At 39.4% G+C, this 20,752-nt stretch overlaps 1 protein-coding gene across 1 annotated transcript; it reads left to right on the plus strand.

Moving 5' to 3' along the window:
• The first annotated feature begins 10,777 nt into the window (after positions 1–10,777).
• On the plus strand, positions 10,778–20,291 carry LOC119721294. Its single transcript, XM_038191304.1, has 2 exons — positions 10,778–10,946; positions 17,655–20,291. Exons 1-2 carry the CDS (start codon positions 10,847–10,849, stop codon positions 19,856–19,858), a joined length of 2,304 nt encoding a protein of 767 aa, XP_038047232.1. The 5' UTR covers positions 10,778–10,846; the 3' UTR covers positions 19,859–20,291.
• Positions 20,292–20,752: the final 461 nt, after the last annotated feature.

The raw sequence follows: 20,752 nt of genomic DNA on the forward strand, positions 1-20,752 counted from the left end.
CCTTGTTTTAAACTAAATATCAGCAATGCACTTTGAAAATACTTGAATCGAAAAATGTTGAAATCATGTCGTTTAAATGAGTGTCTTATATATAAAAGCCATACAATAGCAAGCATCACAGTTACTGTGGGATTTCTTGTCGGGCATTTCTGCTGTGGTTTGGCCATCATGATGCCTATATGCACAGTGTGAAACTTCCAATTTAAATTATTTACTTGGATTCCGAGAAATCACTGGAAATGGTAACCACTTTCTTGGGAAATCACTTGGAAAAAAATACAGGGAAATGCACGGCCAGAGTCAAAAATTAATGCAGTAATTTTCCAACGAAAGTGTATGCAAATACGTCGACAGATTGAGCTCTGGCAATAAATTTTGTAAAATTGATGAAGGGCGCCCTCTTGTGACATAATGGTGTCAGTCTGAAAAGATGACCATTGCGTTTCCCATTCATTGAGTTTCATTTCCTTCAAAATATTATTGTGAGCATCTACACGATCAGAATTTATAAGAAAACCTACATTTTATTGGCTTACTAAAATTTTAATTGACTTCTTTCTTTTAATGATTTTTGTTTTACTATTATCCCCGTTTTGTTAAATGGTATAAGTTTTGTTTATTAGAATTAGGTGCGAGCTTTTTCCAATAGTTTGGTTCAAAGTTGAAACATGGCTTGTTTATTTTCCATTTTGTTGAAGACAGTTTTGAGAATTTTCCTCCAAAATTTCATTTTTTCTTTACTTTTTTGTTTGACAAGTATCTCGCCACGTTTTGCGCATTTATTTTAAAGCAGAATTTTCAAGCCTTCAGAAATGTCTAAGTATAAGTTAAAAGCTGTTTCAAGTACCCCAATTTGAACTGCTTTTGCTAATGAATAAGTAAGAATAATGTCAGTTCATCGTTATAGATTTGACATATTTAATCAAAAGCCCAAGCAGCTATATCCAGGCAATTGTGGATTTAACAGTAGAATTCTTCTTTCGAATGTGCTAAATTGATGCTTGTTTGATTTCTTGAGATAACGATGGGAGACTTTTGAGACGTTGGTGGCAGCAATTAATCGGGCCTTTTTCCATTGTTTGCGTCATGTTGAGCGTGCGCGCTTTAGCTTAAACATAACATAAACCATTGAAAAGGACTGGTGTGTTTGCTGCCACCAACGTCTCAAAGGTCTCCCATTGGTTAGACAACAAAGAGAAGAGAGTAAGTTCCCGGATGATAGAAAAGCTTCGAAAAAAATCATGAAGAAAATTTATAAATAAATTAACAAATATTATTTCAGGACTTTGGGGGTGTTTCAAGTGGAGAGTGCGGCTATCCCATAGATAATGGGATAGTATAGTGTAGCATTATTTGGCCAGTATTTGTAAATATGTGGACAACTCAGAGCCGTCTATATACAGAAACCATTTATCATCAAGTTATCTGTTACTATTGGCCCAAGGCCAAGGTACTTCATATTTCCTCAAATTTCGATGATTGGCGAAGTTTAAGCGAAAAACCTGTAGGGTTGTCAGCTTATATATAGTTCAAAGAATAATGAAGACAGATTATTTGGAGATGCACTGAGTTGTAATTGTGTCAATCACATGTCATTGAATAGCCAATCACAAGTCAAGTCCCTAGTATAGCCGGGGGTGAACAAGGATGTCCCTGGTACTTCTTTTTTCAAATTATCCTGCAAGCACATAAAATCATTTGCTTTTCATGCATTCTGTTCGTTTTCAATAATAACACCGCACAAAATCCAAAGAAGAATGTTCAGAACCTAACCTGTTGAAATTTCAGCTCAGTGGATAGTACATTTTTGAGAAAATAATGAAAACCTTGCGGAACGTTTTGATCGCGAAACACGATTTCGTCAATAACACTCTTTATTAAAAAAAAAATATAAAAAAAATCAGCTGATCCTTGGAAAAAAAATCTTCCACATTTCTTGATTTTTTTCAATTAAATGACAGCAAGCCAGACGGAATAGTTTCACGGGCTGTTTAGTATGAGTACAATCTTTTAATCCAAGTAAGATTTCTGATAATAATTCGGTAGGTTACCGGGTACTTTTCGGATCAATCCAAATAATCTTATATGCCCAGCTCAGCCTTACACTGGCTCAACAAATTGACTCAGTTGAGTACCTAGACCCTTAGACCCAATTAGTGTTGAATAAGCTTGAAGGCCTGCCTGTATGATTGACTTGTGATTGTCTCGGGAGGACTTGTGGCGACTCTAATTTCAAGTCTAGTAATTACAGTTGTTTACTTCCAACTTTTAACCCTGAAAGGGCCGGGTTGAATATTTTGACCCTCACAGCCGGGGGGGGGGGCGGCTAAGATCTCGGCCATCGAGTGACGAAAAATTTTAAAACTCGGTACATGCATAGAGCAACTCATAATGAACATACCCAAGAAATTTCGTGACTATAGGTCAAAGGGTTTTGGAATTATGGCTAATTAATTATTCATATGTACGAATGGTAATTCAGTGTACACGACGTATATGGGAAAATTCAGTTTTCACGGCACGTGGCGCCGGATTCCGCCCCCGGCCCTTTTAGGGTTAAAAAGAAATCAATGAAATTATCGATTGTTGAGTGTATTTCGGAATGAAGCGCCAACGAGGTGCATTGTCTCTAGCTAACCATCACTGCCTTCCTAATTATCAACCCAGACAACTGTTCCTTCCATTCTTCTGCAAAGCTGATTTCAAAGAATTTCATTTTATATCGTTTATAAATGATGTCTTGGAGGGCAGGAGTCTCGATCATGTGCAAAATTTTCACACACATTTTGCATATTTTCTTACAGAGTACTGTTGAAAGTGCACAGATAAAAGAAACTGCCGAGTTTTTTTGGTGGATCATTTTACCTATAGTATACAAAGTGATCTTGGTCTTTTTTCCCCATGTTGCAAATCTTAGTTTTGGATTTTTGTTTTTGGTTCAAACAAAGTTGTCAGCTTGAAATATTGTTATTTATTATTATTATTACCGAAAGTGGTACCTTAGGCAGACATATACATAGACTTGTGCACAAAACAAAAACTTTCAAATAACACAAATTCTAAAAAGTTTCCCCAGCCACAACCGTTCAATTTCCAGACGTTCAAATGTCTCGCTAATGCCCTGTGTCTCCCTCATGTCGGAATATTTACTAGAAAGTGCCGCCAAAGTACCAATGGAAGAAGTGAAGCCATGTTGTTATATAGTTCAATACGCCAGATGTTGTACATGTATCAAAAAAGTCATCCAAATCACTGTTGAAAATCTGCAAGTAATCCTCTGATCAAGTTTTTGTACCATAGACGTGTATAGAAGAGAGAAAAAAAGTACACTAAAAGCCATATATTGCAAATACTGTGTACTCTAATTGTATTATCTTCATGTAATGAATACAATATGAATCTGTACATTAAAGAAGGCATAGTGTTATGCCGCTGTCTATATTCACATAACCAACATTTGTAAAGAGCTTATTATTTTTGTGGTGTCCATAAATGAGTTTAGCGAAATCTGTGTACTCCCACTCAAGTGTGTATTTGCCTGCCATTGGGCCCCCTGTTGTCCCTCTTTTGTACTAGAACTTTTCAGGAAGACCTCTTTATTTGATAATGTAATGGGACACTATTTCACAAGCTGCGTTGACGCAATTCTACCACGATAGGTTAGTAGTCAGATGTACTATTGAGAATGACACGAGTGAGTCACAGTAATTACACAAGATGGATCATTGGTGGTGATGAACACTGATGGACATACTTTACCAATGCATAACAGTTTAGCAGTGTTTCTGAAAAATGGTTGTCCATGGAAAATCGGACTGGAAAGACGCCTTTCAATAATGTTTACTATTTCTGCCCCATCATGCTGACCTTGTTTAATTTGTCTTACTTTTTATAATCTCATTAGAACATAAACAAATCAAACACGTAATTCTCAACTCGTTTTTACTGGAAAATATTGCAATTTATTGGCATGTTTTTTTGTTGTTGAATTTATCTTCTCAACTGTAAATTTTGTAATCCATTCAGATATGTTTCCGCCGCGTTTTAATGTCTTTTACATGCAATAATTATATTGAGCTGAAAGTGAGGCAGTTGAAAATGAGACTGACATATCCATACAAATATTGCCTAAAGCAAAGATATTCAATGCATTTCTCAAAAAAATATTTGCAATTTTGTTTTCTTCAGAATAGATGAATTAAAAATTACGTGTTTCAGTTTAAGTTTTAAGTTTGAAGAGTTCATTCACTGATGCAACAAAGATCTTCCTGTGATGGGGGTTATTTCAGGTTTTGTTTTTTATTTAAAAAAAAAAATCAGACAGAAGTAGACACAGATAAGCGTATGGCAACATTAGCGGGAAAAGTTAGACAAATTTAACAACGTTGACTTGCATTACTACGGAGCTTTTAAAGGGACATAGGTGAAAAAATAAAATTGAAAAAATCATCGTAAGAATGAAAAAAATCTGCGTTCGAACGAAAAAAATCTGCGTTCGAACGAAAAAAATCTGCGTTCGAACGAAAAAAATCTGCGTTCGAACGAAAAAAATCTGCGTTCGAACGAAAAAAATCTGCGTTCGAACGAAAAAAATCTGCGTTCGAACGAAAAAAATCTGCGTTCGAACGAAAAAAATCTGCGTTCGAACGAAAAAAAATCTGCGTTCGAACGAAAAAAAATCTGCGTTCGAACGAAAAAAATCTGCGTTCGAACGAAAAAAATCTGCGTTCGAACGAAAAAAATCTGCGTTCGAACGAAAAAAATCTGCGTTCGAACGAAAAAAAATCTGCGTTCGAACGAAAAAGCTGTTTCCTGTTTGCTGTAAGCTGTTTGCCCTCCCTGTGCTGCCCACCACTTATGTGGGTGATTTTTGTGGGTCAAAACATTCTTTGCCCTGAAAACTGTTGTACCAAACATGTAAAACGTATCAATCATGATGTGACTCATATCATGCTCTTGTAAATGCAACAGTTTCTCCACATTTAACTGGTTATCCATGGGCCACCAAAAAAACATGTCGGGCTAGCCATGGCTATCAGAATAGCCCGACATGTTTGTCAATTGCTATGAGTATGAGTAGGAATCAGCTAATTAGTGAATCCCGTATCTGAAAGTGAGGAAGCAGAAAGTACATGTACATGTACAAGTGTTAGACTAGTAAAATAGGCTTATTGAAAGCCAGAAATGATCAAACAATATATACATGTCAGTCGCTTCTAAAGTTTGGAACTATTACAAGGATTGGGAATGAACATTTATACTGTAAAGGATTTGTGGATAGACAAATTTTTGAAAATCACAATGACGACCAGTTATATTTTTTTATCTGAAAAACTTGAAAGATAATTATATAGCCTTTTTTAATTATTTTTTTGAACTTGCCTCACTTTATAAAAAGAAACCAAAAAGGCAAATTACTTTATAAAATGTCTCATAAGTGTGTTGCCTCAGCATAGCATAATGGGTGGGACTGATGGGGTGGGGGGGGGGGGTTGTAGCTAGTATTGTAACAGGATAGGGACTCTTAAAAAAAGAAGGACAATTAGCTAGAACTTCATTGCAATGGTCAAACGTCATGACCAACTAACAGCAAGCCCTAGTAAGACCGTTTGAAAGCTCATAGACTGCTTTAAGACCAGTTATTGAAATTCCTGTACTTGGGCCACGGACCTATATTGGGCACATATGTCATGCATGTTGGACCTGAAAAAACATGACCAAATCACCCACATAAGTGGTGGGGCAGCACAGGGAGGGCAAACAGCTTACAGCAAACAGCAAACAGCTTTTTCGTTCGAACGCAGATTTTTTTCGTTCGAACGCAGATTTTTTTTCGTTCGAACGCAGATTTTTTTCGTTCGAACGCAGATTTTTTTTCGTTCGAACGCAGATTTTTTTCGTTCGAACGCAGATTTTTTTCGTTCGAACGCAGATTTTTTTCGTTCGAACGCAGATTTTTTTCGTTCGAACGCAGATTTTTTTCGTTCGAACGCAGATTTTTTTCGTTCGAACGCAGATTTTTTTCGTTCGAACGCAGATTTTTTTCGTTCGAACGCAGATTTTTTTCGTTCGAACGCAGATTTTTTTCGTTCGAACGCAGATTTTTTTCGTTCGAACGCAGATTTTTTTCGTTCGAACGCAGATTTTTTTCGTTCGAACGCAGATTTTTTTCGTTCGAACGCAGATTTTTTTCGTTCGAACGCAGATTTTTTTCGTTCGAACGCAGATTTTTTTCGTTCGAACGCAGATTTTTTTCGTTCGAACGCAGATTTTTTTCATTCTTACGATGATTTTTTCAATTTTTTTTTTTCACCTATGTCCCTTTAAAAGCTCCGTACATTACAACAAGTAAATGGCCATCCTCCATACAAACGATCAGTGTTGAAATACGCGCTGTATTCACACACAGATGGGTATAGGCTAATGCATACACCCTCGACTTACTGAAACCACAACTCCTAAAAGAAATGGGTACTGAACATAGTATTTGTACCCAATATAAATTTAGTTTGTCTGCTTGCTGTAGAAACCAAATATTTCTGCTTGTGGGAAAAAACTGTATGTTCGTGCACGGGAGGCAACTACTAAACATATGTAGTTGTAGTGGAACACGCACATTGCTTGAAAACTAATTTCAAAAGACAATTTATTTGTCAGAAAAAAAACCTGCAGATGCATGTCATTTACGGCATGAGAAATGGCTGCAAGAGGTCCTCCACTCGTGATTAGTTAATTAAGGAACCACAACTTAAAAAAAGAAGATCTCGCGTAAAACAAATGGAGCCAATTTGCACAAGTCGTTGAAATAAATGTGTCGAAAATGCAACGTTTTCATGCCGAATAACAATAACATAATGATCAATAAAATTACTGAAGCCTAAATATGCTTATCCATATGAAATATGCACTAAAAATCCAACGATTGGCCCACTGTCCTCACTTTTCATGTAAGATACCAACACAAATTTGTATTCACAGGGCGAGTGAACCCAAGGTCATTTGTTGTTATGTGTAACTAGGCACTTTCATCCGCACGTCATCCTCCAATGGCCACCATACACATACGTGATATGTGGCCTGTATTGACCAGATAACAAAGGGGCTGGTCAATTATAACAATAATAATAATAAATACCGGAGTCTTATGCGTGTATATCGCACGTATGTTCCAACAATATTGGGTACTCAAGGTGCTGGCAATTATGTCTATTTTAAAGACAGGTAAATGATTTTTTTGTTATGACAAATATGAGACCCATTATGTAGCACCTTTATTAAGGGAATAAATGTGTGCTCCGGAGGTTTTTATCACTCTGTTTAATACCACTTAGAGTCTGGGTGCTGATAATTACCCGAGCCGGAGGCGAGGGTAATTATCAGCACCCAGACTCTAAGTGGTATTAAACAGAGTGATAAATACCGACGGAGTACATATTTATTCCCATTCATAAATACCTTTTCGGTAAAAAAAAATCATATAATTCGTTCAAAACATCCCGATTTTGTTCAACAAATTCACTTTATGCTTTTTGAAACATCCCTCCTGCAAAATAATGGAGTGTTCAGCTGGCGAGTAAGATGAAAACAACCCTTTTATGGAAATTGACGCGCGCGTATCATGTTCTACGCGATGTCGCGCAGAACGCACCTGGCGCGTTGCGTTTTGAATTTAGAACTATAAAATTCTAACTCCCTGGTAGTGTTGCGCATGCCTACGTGAGGATTGTGAACGTTCAACCAATGAAACGATAAGAGGCACTGGATTTTTAGGAGTCCACATTTTATTGTGACACTGGAAAAGTGTTTAAGACCAGCTAGCCATGTCTTTATCATCCGTTTAATACCGGCCACGTGACGGGCTCTCGACCAATAGGAATGGCTAAACTGTCTGAGGTATTTATGAATATTGTTTAAACCTCACCACCTCCCTCCGTCCCCTCCATGTATTAGACATGTTTCCCGCCAGGTGCATCGCCGCAATTCAGTGACTCTTGTTACCGTATTAAACGCACATCTGCTTTTTAATAATTCGAAACAGAAATTGACTTGACATTTAAACCAATATACCGTTGTGTTTGAACAAAATTGACTCCACCTTGAAAGAGTAGTCAATAATAACCCTTTTTCATATTTCTTTCTGTAAATGGCATAAGTTATGGTGCCTGTTTTAATGGCAAGTCATGAGCAGTTTGGCATTTGGGTCAGGACAGTTGAGTATTCAATAAACCGACAAAAAAATATAACGATTCAAGTAAAGAGTTCCACGGTAAGGCAGTACGGGGGAGAAACGTGAGTGAGTAATACACCACGATGCCTTGCAACAACAACAAAAACCGTATGGATGAGAGAAGAAAGCAAATCTTAGTCCTTTGGGGAAAAGAAATGTAATTCTGTGTCCTGGAAAAGACGATCTGTGCCAAAAGTGTTTTACTATAAGAAGACCTTTTGTGTGTTTATTTCTCAGCAAAAGAACTCGACAAAAATACTCCAGAATGTGTTGGACATTATAGCAGGCAGAGACCGTGTTTTGGGTCGTATTGGAGCAGGCACGCTACCGGAGAATCGCTAGACGGAACGGTGGCGCCACGGCGGGTGAGCTCCGCCAGCGCCAATGGGTCGGGACAATAGTTTTGACGGGCCCAGCGAGCAGGAGTGCATTCGATAGCACTACTACCGTTTAGCAAACATGCGCAACGGCGGCAATTTCTTGTCAGCATTTAGGACACCATGGGAACATTCGAAAACTATAGGGTGGAGGAAGTGGGTGGACATCACCTGGCTATTATATAGGGTACGATGCTCGGTGTGACCGGAGATGCATTTTTTTTATAATAATAAAACAACAAATGGAAATATTTATTGAGGAGTGCCAAAGACAGAAAGAGGCATGATGACCGTTAAACCTTTTGGATTTAAAAACATTCATCAAAGTTCTTTGTACATCTGCGAATGGATTACAGAGGGTTCAGGGTCATGACGTCAACAACCCGGAGGTCATTGTAGTGAGAATTTGTGAATGATCGGTTTTCTTTATTTCTTGAAAATTATTTCCGTGTGTAATGACTGTGTTCGTACCACAAATATTACTGTCCGGTGCAATGTTGACCTTTGACTTACAAATCCTTTGACAGGAATTTAGGTGTTGTTAATACATACACTAAAACATTCATATATAATGTCACATTCTTCAGGTCTTTTCATTTCATGATGAAGATGTATCATTCTGAACTAAATCAGTATTCAGATTGCACATTTAAACTAAATGACCATGGGCGTCGCCAGGATTTTTTCCGGGGGGGGGGGGGGGGAGCGAAGCAAATTGTTTCCCAAAATTCCTTAACTTTTTCATTGTATTCTCAATTTACCATTTTTCCGAGCGTGAGCGAAGCATTTGCCCTACCCCCTCCATCAAATTAACAGCAATATGGTTTCGCACCTCTTTTTCCTTCCCCCACTTTTTTTTTCGTTTGCGGGGGAGGGGGGGGGGGAAGTGCCCCACTTGCCCCCCCCCCCCCCCTCGCGACGCCCATGTAAATGACGGTATCAAACCGGAAATAACGTGTGTATTCAAAGGCTAGTTTGAATGAAAGCCGGTACCATTCACATTAGGTTGGGAACGTGTGTGACGCCAGTATAAACATTGCTTGTAGTTAATACTGAGCACAGAATTCTAACTTAGGTCATGCAAGCTTTGAAATGAAGAAAAGCATTTCATCTCTGTGGAAAGGTATTAACAATTGCCCATTGAAAAATGTAACGCACGCAAACCGTGCAAGCTATCACAAACAATTTTGTCATGTTGAAGGTTCACTGCTTTTCGGTCAAACAGGTTCTCCCTAGGATATTTTTTTTTAAAGCTGTGGGGTATAGGTGATATGTCATCATTTAAACGCCATCTTAACACTCATCTTTTCAATCTTTCATTTGAATCACAGCGATTTGTTAGTGACCGGCGCCTTTCAATGGTCCTACAGATACTGTGCGCCTTATAAATTCTCTGTTATTATTACATGCATTAGTATAATTATAAAATGTGTCGTGGTTCAAGAAATTGCCAGGCCACGGCTTGTGGTTCGGGGCCCGCTTAGCTTTAGTTTAACGTTAGTTTAAGTGTCAGACTGTGTGTTTTAAATATGAGGAACACGTCAACTCCCCCCCCCCCTGAAATATCTGTGGCAATTTTGAACCTTCCCTCATCCCCTCCCCCGCCCCTCCCACGACGCCATATGGGTGCGCGCCTGTAAATACATTCCCATAGACACTAGTGCTAAATGTCCATACTTCAAAATTCATTTAAAAATACTCAGAACTCTCACAGGTATTCAAGCTGCACAGAAAAATGATGATCAACATGTCATCTTTCATTTTCTTTTCAATTTTGGGTGGGTTGACCATTGCCTTTTTGAGATATTCTCACCCAAATAAGAACACCCCTAAAACGAATGATGTTTCCCGAACTGGAAAAGTAGCCATTTTGAAAAAGAATCCCTCCACAACATGGCTAAATAGCGCCACTTTCGGGCCAGATTGCATCCAAAATGCTCAGAATTGGAAGCTCCAAGTCCAGGCAAGAGGTTCAGTGCCACATGTCTTCAATTCCCCAATTCCATGGTTCTCAGAACTCTCTAATATAGAATATTTTGAGGGTATAACTTTTATTCATGAGCTCGGCGGACGGATTTTTGGTCTATTTACAGGCGTGCACCCATATGGTATACTGGAGCCACCATGTTCTTCTATAGCCAAATGGATATTGTTCAGGTGGCACGTAGCGTCACGCACAGCACCGTGCCACAATTCTTCGCTCGTCGTACTAATCGTTTGGTTACACGTTTGTCTCCACAAAATGCAAACTCAGTTTCGTGTCCTCGTTTCGTTGGCGGCAGTCGTAATCGTTCTGACTACATCATGGATCTCCTGGAAAATGGACTACGGTTTTGGCTCAGGTAACTACTTTCAAATATTGCGATTTTTACCCTCTGTGCTTCCATTTTGTGTTTCCGTTTTTGACTACATCATAGACGTCAGTATTGATGTATGTGTGTCCGTCGTGTGTATGCAAATGTATGCAAATGCGTGTTTATTATCTGAAAATCATAAAACAGAAGGCTATATTCCGCTCAAATCATCTTTAACATGTACATGTAATTCTTTTATCCTACGTGAGTACAGGGTAGAGTTTGTTTTTACTAAACTGCAACTTCCATAAAAAAAAATAATGATAATGTTTTTATTCCTCCACTGGCGCTATTTACCAGCTGGTGTACTTAAGATGAATTAATTACAACTCGTTGATATAATTATATGCAATTACATGCTTGGTTGTGTTACATTTTACAAAACAAAAAGACACTAAGACAGTACATCTCCCACAAGCCCGCTGGAACAAACTTTTGCCAGGGGGCGCTGGAATTTCTTAAGGGCGGACAAAACTAATGCAAACGCGGAGCGAAAAGCCCTTATGGCGTGGCTTAAAGGGTCCCGGGGATTCTGGAATATGGATGCTCTGTGGTGCAATCTGAGGCGATTCCTGGCCTCTTTCATATCACTTTTTTAGCAAAAGTTTTTTTTTTTGAGATTAGAAAGACAATTTATTTCACTTTTTTGTTTAGAATACACTGCAAAAACTGTAGTGTTAATTTAACACCATTCGGTATCTATATAGGACAACACCAGTAAAATTTAACACCAGATGGTCCTATATAGATACCAATGATGTAAATTTAACACTCCAGTTTTTTGCAGTGTATACTGTTGCTCTTATAACGTTTCTACTGTACTGAAAATTCGAGAACCTTGTATTTTTATCTCCATTTTTTTGTTCCATTTAATTCTGTCAAAAAGAATTGTATCATTATGCATGACATCCCATGTAAATATCATTGTTGCAAGGTTGCTTTCTTACATTTAGCAAATTCCGTCATGTATGTTTTGTTTTATTTTCCGAGCCCTTACGGCGTGGGGCCACAGGGCCAGGGGCCTGCTTTAAGGCCCCGGAAAATGTTGGAATCTGGATGCACTGTGATGAAATATAATGAAGTATATACTTAAACTTATAAAACCCGAAAGGATTTTTTTTGGTTAAAGTTAAAACAAAATGGTTCCACTGGAAGCGGATGAATTTCTGTTCATAAAAATATTCACACAGGCCCAGTGCTCTCTTTATATTTGCAGTGTTATATATTTGTTACAGGGAATGGCAAATATAAAAGACTAAAAGACCAAATGCATCGTTATGTTTATGATCGGTTGATGGCAAGATCGTTCTACTGAGTTTTTATGAGAAAAAAACTTGCAGAGGGTAAAACTTGAAGCAACGGAAGGTGCCATTTCAAAAATTTAAAAAGGTTTTTAATGCCATTGACCTGCGCTTTTATCCTGTGAACATTTCAAAAACAAATTTTTACCTAAAGTGCCTAGTGAAACAGTGGCACCTGTCAAGAATCGTGACTTTTTGTTTTAATTTTTGAGAAGCTTGTCCACAAACAGTTGTTAGATTATTTGGACAAAAAAATATTTTAACTGAGAACCAGTCGGGCTTCAGGCCAATGCACTCTACCCAAACTTGTCTTTTGAACGTGTCTGACTACTTACTGGAAAATATGAATTCTGGGTATTTTACTGGTGCAGTTTTCTTGGATTTAAAGAAAGCGTTCGACACTGTTCACCACGGTCGTCTTATCAACAAGCTTAACAACATTGGAGTTCGTGGCCTTGAACTTGACTGGTTCTCCTCATACTTGTCTGGACGGCAGCATTTAACCAAAATTGGTAACAACTATTCTACCTTAGCTGGAGTAAATTTTGGAGTTCCCCAGGGATCAACATTGGGTCCACTTCTTTTTACCTTGTATATTAATGACATTATTAATACTGTTTCTCCAGACTCTAGGATGTTTTTATACGCTGACGATACGGCTATTTTTACTCGGGCCAAATCTAGTGATGGTATTAACAGAGTTCTTAACAGGGACATGGCCGAAATGTTCAAATGGTTGCAGATTAATTTTTTAACTCTGAATACTAACAAAACCAAAAGTATGTTTTTCGGTACTCAAGCCAAACTAGGTCGAAGCGAGGACAATTTACATGTCGAGATCAATAATATTGCCATTGATAATGTTACTCAGTTTAAGTATCTTGGTGTTCTGTTAGATCCATCTGTAACATGGAATGTGCATATTGAGAAACTGTCAAAGAAAATTAACAAGCGTGTGGGGGTTCTCCGTAGAGTCAGAAATGTCCTGCCTCAGCATACACTAAATTTGTTATACAAAACGCTGATTCTCCCGCACTTTGATTATTGTGATGTTGTGTGGGGTAACGCTTCAAAAATGTCCCTCGTCAAGCTTGACAGACTCCAGAGTAGTGCTGGGCGAGTCATCTTGGGTCTTCCCCGGAGATCCCCAACAGACTCTGTTTTATCGACTCTGAGGTGGCATATTTTAGAAGAAAGGCGTACTTTTCACTTGAATACACTTGTCTACAAGAGTCTTACCTCGAAATTGCAACCCCAACTATGCAACTGTTTCACTCATACCATGAATGCTCACACACATAACACTAGGTCTGGTTCTCAAGGCAACCTTGTTCCCCCATTCAGTAAATCTAAATCAGGTAAACGGACATTTGTGGTTCGTGGAGCTTATTCATTCAACGCCCTTCCTACACCTCTTAAATGCCCTTTGGCTGCTACTCTTGCCAGCTTTAAAAACACATACAAAAACCTGCTTTTTTAATGTACTAGTGCTGTACCCATCGATAATGTGCCTGTTATAATGGGGCAAATTGCTTGACCTCTGGTTTTGGTTGCTTACAGCTTTTTGAGAACTGCTCATCATGCAGACAATTTATGCGCCAGATTTAATATTATTCACGCAGAGTTTTATGCAGTGCATGGGTGCTCTTGGGTTTTTTTTTTCAGTGCAATTCTTTGGGTGTGTGTATCTGTGTTTTGTTTGTTTTTACTGAATGGTCCATGATTATTTTTTATGCATGTATATTTTAAGTGTTTTTATGTACCCATATTTTACTATTTACTATTTTTAGTGTTTTCTGTAATTGTTGTTTTAAATGAATTGTTCTGTATAATTGCTGGGCACCTCTGGAAAACAGTGTACCACTGAGAGGTTTCCCCAGGGTAAATAAGAAATAAATAAAATAAAAATTGAGAGTGAGTCAATTTTGTTCAAAACACACAAGAGGTATACATTTAGTTGGTTAAAGTTATGAACAGCCGCCGGTTTTCTGTTGCGAGCTATTGAAGCAGGTGTGCGTTTGAGAGTCACCAATGGCGGTGATGCACTTGGCGGGAAACATGTCCAATACGCTGGGGGGGGGGGGGGGGTGTTAACCAGTTTATCATTTACATAATTTTCGTTTATCCCATTATTTTTGGGCAAAATCCCTATACTTGGATCAAAGCTCGTACTAGTATTAAACACCCCATAAAAATATTCCGTCTGGCTAGCAGATCTGCTGGCTACGCCTCTGCACCCGCCCCTCCACCTCCTTGAAAAATAATGGATCCGCATCTGCTAAGGCCAACCAAAAAATCCAGTTTCTGGTATGGAGCTTGTCCAAAAAGTGGTGCGGCGACGCGGCTTTTTTTTTCTTCTTTTTACCTGACTTTTTTTGCTTCAAATGTCGGCTGATGACTGCAAATGGTGCCCGACTAAACTTAGTGCAAGTATATGGGATTCCAGAGAGGCCACATAAAGCTTATTCTCGATCATAACCCCATCTAAAAACACGTTAAAATTGTGCAGCAGCAGGATTTCAGTCAAACCAGTGAGTTTGGTGGTTTTGAGACATTATCTTTCATTGGAAAAAAAAAACCTTTTTCATTTTGCCGACGCGCATGGCTACGGCGACGCGCGCGCATACCAGAAACCGGAAACTTTTTTGGGGCCTAATGATCCACTATTTTCAATTCAAACATTGCATTCATGTTTTAGGGCAAACGCCCAATGAATGTCGTTTGTGATTGTAACCCAATGGAAATGAGCCTCTGTGATTGTGTTGGTTTTTGTGTGTGCTGTATCTGACGAAATCAACTGTCATTTGTTTCTCTGTCCTTGCAGTGTTGTGTGCAGTATAATGTTGTTGAATTACAATTAAATTGAATGTACTGTCGCGTTCCCTAATAGCAGTTCATTAAACATTTGTTAGAGTCACAATATGTCAATAATTCAATAAGTTGGAGGGAAACAGAGCTTTGGGGTGACAGTCACACATGTCAATACACTGATTTATTCATCTCGTCACTCTACATAACTTGTGTAGATTTCATCAACCTAGGGTTTCTCCTTTTGGTAGTTTGGTAGCAGGCACGACACCGGATAATCACTAGATGGAACGGTCGCGCCATGGTGGGTGCACCCTGCCGACGGGACAAAAGGGACATGCGCTTTTCACCCCTCAACGTACCCTCAACGGGATTGCCGCCCATGAATGATGTAGGCCTACTGTGGGTGCAATGCTTGTTTGCATCAACGGATGCAGCGGTCGATGTCAGTATACTATTCTTGTTTGTTTGTGTCATGCCAGATGGAGATTAGCAAATAATGCCCAGTCGATGGTCATTTCGAAAACTAAACAACAAGGAACAAATTCACAGAATATCATTGCTGGCCCCCACAGCTGACCGCCTGCTCGCACGCATGCATCGTAAAACACAAACGAGCTTTCACTTTCACTTTCACTTCACTTTATTTTCCATGTCAATGTCAATACATAGGTAAGGATGGTATACATAATCACCGACACCACGAAGTAACACTCTACCGTGTTAAAGCATTTTTTTTTCGATTTTCAGTTTTTTGGATTTTTAAACATTATTCATCAAGGCCTACCATTGCACGAAGTTTCAAAGCTTCAAGAGCTTTACTTTAATAATTACGCAAAGTATCCATGGCAACTTTTGCGCAAAAGTGACAATTTTCGTTTTCACGAAGTAACACTCAAGTTCCATTTTCCATTGCAATGCATGACGCGCACTCTGCTCATAAGTGAGCAAAAAAGTTTTCACGAAGTAACACTCTTCTTGTAACAAGTTGTTTGAGCGCGCGCGCGCTGACCTGAAGTTGCACTTTCCTCGTGTTAAATACATTGAAGAGTGTTACTTCGTGAAAACGAAAATTTACAGTTTTGCAGCTTTTTCGGTTTCACGAACTAACACTCATCTTTTTTCTCTTATTTCTTGTTTATTTAATACACAAACGAGTGAAAAAAACAGCAGATTTAATAAATTCAATTCAAGTGTCCACAACGAGAAACCCAACTGAAAATACTCTGTCGTTTTGACGCAAAGTGTTGCTTTAGAAGGCGTTCAACTTTAGTTGCCGTTTTCTCCGATTGCTAGTTTTTACTGGTATGTAGATGGGTGTTACTTCGTGGTGTCGGTGACGATATATAAGGTGATGGAAGGGGCCCCCAAGAAGCACTGCTTGTCGAGTGGGGGCCCCCGTGAACATTAAGTCAACAACAATACACAAGTTACAACCATGGAAAATACGACAAAAACCCAGGGAAACAAACTAAATAATAACAACCAAAAATATATACAAAATATATTACATTCAATAAGTTTGTATGCCGTAACCCTGTAATAATTTATTTAATAAATAAATACATGTTTAATAATTGATATTTGTATTTGCTTTTAAAGGTAGATGGACTGGCTATGTTCTTTAGTGACTTGTCAATCGAATTCCACAGCTTGGGCCCCTCATGCTTCACAGTGGAACACACCGATTTGTGCAATGCAAATGTGTTTACTAAATGAACCATTCATTGGTATTACAGTGTTTGAATTGAAGGGTCTTTAACTGAGTTGCAGGCAAATTCTAAATGGAAGTAATTCAATCACAACTTATATGTCAAGTTTACCAAGTGTTGTGCAAGGTATTAAGGCAGTCGGATTGATTTTTGTACCAAAACTGCCATGCACGATGAAAACGTGTGTATAGGACCGGGCGCTTCGACGTGCAAGACGAGGTGCTGTGCAATCTCGTATTTTTTGGACCAGTTAACCCCAGGTTTCCCCTAAAAAAAAAACCTGCAATCTGTCTACGACATAGGTGCCGGCAACAGGCCGAAACAGCCTTTGTTTCCGTTAAGATTTTTTTCCAGACTCCCGTCCGTAGCATCTGTACACGTTTTGAACGTGGAAGGCACTTTGGGCACTAAAATCAATCCGATTTCCTTTATATTGGGCACACAATTAGACCAGCATCTGGAAATGTGTGCCGAACATTAATCTCAACATGACGTCATCACGAGTCAGGAGACGTCACATTTAATTCGCATATTTTGAAGGCCTGTATCTCCAAAACTACCAGGCATCCCTGTGAGAGCTGTTTTTGTTTTGCTGAAAGAACACTTACTTTTAAAATTCTGTGACTGAAAAGTACATGAGTGGTTTGAATGATTGACTGATTCTTGTACTAAAAGTAAAGTTTAATTGACTGGGCTTTCATATCCTAGATTTTGAGGAGTGCTACAGGCAAAACTTCATTCAAAAATTGGCCCTGCCATTTGGGTTTCGTTTTTTTGTTGACTCAACCTGCACTGGTTAACATCAGGTTGCCTTTTGGATAAGTGTTCTTATCAATAACAATGATAATTTATTGTCATTCTTTTGCTCCTTGCAGGGATAGACAGAAGCCTTTCACCATCGGTACCAGATTTCATGAACACCAGCTGGGAACATGAGAAACAGTCTTTTCATCCTCATCGAATCGTCATCATCGGTTCCGGACCTACAGCTCTGGGTGCTGCTAAAAGACTCTACGATCTCGGGCACGGCAAAAACAACAGCGTGATCACCATCCTGGAGGAGCTAGGCAAACCAGGAGGCCTAGCCTCGTCTGTCAGGGATGATAAAGGCTTTCTCTGGGACGTCGGAGTTCATGTCGTATTCTCCCATTACACCTACTTTGATCGAGTCCTGAACATGGCAGTACCCGAGTGGAACTACCGGCGCAGGGCGTCATTTGCCTTCATGAAAGGATCAGATGACACGAGGAGGTTCATTCCTTATCCAGTTCAGAACAACATTCACGTCATGGATAAAATTGATCAGCAGAAAAGCCTGAAAGGCTTAGAGGAGATTACCAAAAATCCCAGCACCCGTAAACCAAAAAATTTCGACGAGTGGCTGCTGCAGAAATTTGGAGAGGGTCTCGCTGACGTCTTTATGAGGAAATACAACCGGAAAATCTGGACAGTTGACACCAAAGAAATGAACTCGGCCTGGGTTGGAGAGAGGGTTGCCGTACCAGACATTAAAGAGATTAAGACCAAGATTGCAGAGGTGGACAACGGGACAGACGCCAAGGATTCCGAATGGGGACCGAACCGTTTCTTTCGTTTCCCCAAATATAATGGGACTGGTGGAATTTGGGAGTCAGTTGCGAGAATGCTTCCAAGCCACTGGTTCAGATTTCACGAAAAGGTAACTGCAATTGATATTGACCGAAAAATCATCACCGTCGAGACTGGAACTGGCGTTAAGACATCACATTACTCATTAGCATACGATACCTTAATATCGACGGCGCCCTTAGATGTTTTTACATCATTGTTGCGAAGCCACGATGTTTCCCTATGGCAGATGCAAGAGCTAGCATCACAGCTGGTGTACACGCACACTCACATCGTAGGCATCGGCCTCACCGGTCAACTACCAAGGATCCTCGCTGATAAATCGTGGGTGTATTTCCCGGATTCTGATTCTCCTTTCTACCGCGTGACAATGTTCTCCAATTATTCAGATGACCATGTACCAAAACCTGGAGCATACTGGTCGCTTATGTGCGAAATAGCCGAACCACAGAAAAGTTCTAACCCAGCGTATTGGAGTAAGGACAACTTGATAAAAGAATCCATTCAAGCCTTAATCTTGTACGGGTTTATCACTGCTGATATGGTAGTCTCCAAGCACTACCGTCGATTGGACCACGGATACCCCGTCCCTTCACTTAAAAGGGATACGATCCTTGACACCATACAACCTTGGCTGAAAATCAAAGACATCTACTCCCGTGGACGGTTCGGAGGTTGGAAATACGAGGTTGCCAATCAAGATCATTCCTTCATGCAAGGGGTCGAGGCCGTGGACAAGTTCCTTAGCAACGTTCCGGAGTTAACCTACCCGGATCCGAATCGGGCCAACTCCAAGAAAAACACAGATCGCACCATACCTTTGGATTATGAATTCGCCATCGCACATTATAACGAGAATCTTGATTGGATAAAGCCTCACGCCAACCACACCCTCATCTACCATCAAGGGAACGACCTGGGTCCACCATTCCAGTTCTATGGCTGGGAGCGGCTGGAAAACCTTGGACGCGAAGCTCACGCTTATCTTGTTCACATTACCACCTACTACAACCAACTCGCCAACGTCACTGTCTTTGCTCAGGGAGACAATATGCAAGGACGATGCTACAAAAATATAATGCAGTTTATCGATTCCGCCAAGAAGGGTATCCCTTGTAAAAGAGCAAAGGTACTCAAAACTTGGGGGCATTTGTTTTTCCCTCCCAAATATTTGGCTCGTTTTAAGAAGTATAAACTAACCATGGCAAATGGGACTTTAGGAGAGATGTACGAAGATCTGTACGGTGAGCCACCACCAGCCAAAGGAATGTGGGTCTGCTTTAACGGCTGTTTTGGGGCTACCAAGCAACAGATCCTTAGACATCCACTAGCCTTCTATCAGAAGGCTCTAGCCTATATTAGCAAAACTCCAAATCAAGAAGAGGGTAATTACTTAGAGAGATTGTGGTATCACTTCTTCGAAGGGGTTGATAAACCTCCCATTGTCCAAAATGCAACTAAAAAGGTGTAAATGGCCTCCCTTCTCGAAGCATGATTATCGTGTGCCTTAATTCATCAAAGTCAAGAAGTAAGGTTGAATTCCTTCCATAGAAACATATTGGTTTGATCTTTCAAATGGAAATCGCTTATCAATTTGAACATATAATTTGGAATAAGAAGCCGATGCTGTAGTATATTCAAAGCATAGACAACGTACTTTAAATGTTAAATGCAGTGTGATTCAAAAAGAAAGTAACCGAGCTTGCAAAAATTTAAAACGATATGTGCTCACTGCGTAATTTGTATTCTCTATTTACATGTTCTTTCTGTTTTAATAGAAATACCCCGAAATTCAGCTGTTTACGAATGGTCATCATACGCTTTGATAAAAATCCTTCAAATAATGCGAACAAATCTTCCAAGGGAACCAGACAAAACTCACCAAACGTGCGTCGTTTTTGTTCTGATTTTGCTTTTGCTTCTCGAAAGCATTGTTTTTGTTTGTGCTTTGTTTTCTTTTTTTTCTGTGTTGCTTTTCAGCTTAAAAGCAGAAAAGTGTTGTTTTTACTCTGATGCTTTTTTGCTTGTCCGCTTAAAAGCGGAAAAGCAGTGTTTTTGTTCTGATTTCTTTTGGTTTGTTTATTCAGATTTTTTTCTTACTTTTTCCCTTTGTTCTAACCCAAATCCCATAAAATGTTAGAATAATGATGCGTGTGGCGACGTTTGCCGAAATCACTTCGTAATTGATGTATATAATCAGCTACATGATGAGAACAAGTTGAGGTGGAGAAATATTGATGACGTCATCGGAGGTTACAATGACAGATGTCTAGACCTTAAAAATGGCTGCGAATATAACCGCGAGAGATATAATCCAGATTAATGCCTCACATAGCAGAGTTAACCTAACTCTCGAACTTTCTGG

This window comes from Patiria miniata, unplaced genomic scaffold, assembly GCF_015706575.1.
Source record: "Patiria miniata isolate m_02_andy unplaced genomic scaffold, ASM1570657v1 HiC_scaffold_1, whole genome shotgun sequence".
Lineage (NCBI taxonomy): Eukaryota > Metazoa > Echinodermata > Asteroidea > Valvatida > Asterinidae > Patiria > Patiria miniata.

Bases quoted from the DNA above. Each gene is read 5' to 3' on its own strand.
- LOC119721294 (XM_038191304.1), top strand. From the start codon at position 10,847: ATGCAAACTCAGTTTCGTGTCCTCGTTTCGTTGGCGGCAGTCGTAATC. The intron at 10,947-17,654 runs GTAACTACTTTC...TGCTCCTTGCAG, and splicing joins GGACTACGGTTTTGGCTCAG to GGATAGACAGAAGCCTTTCA.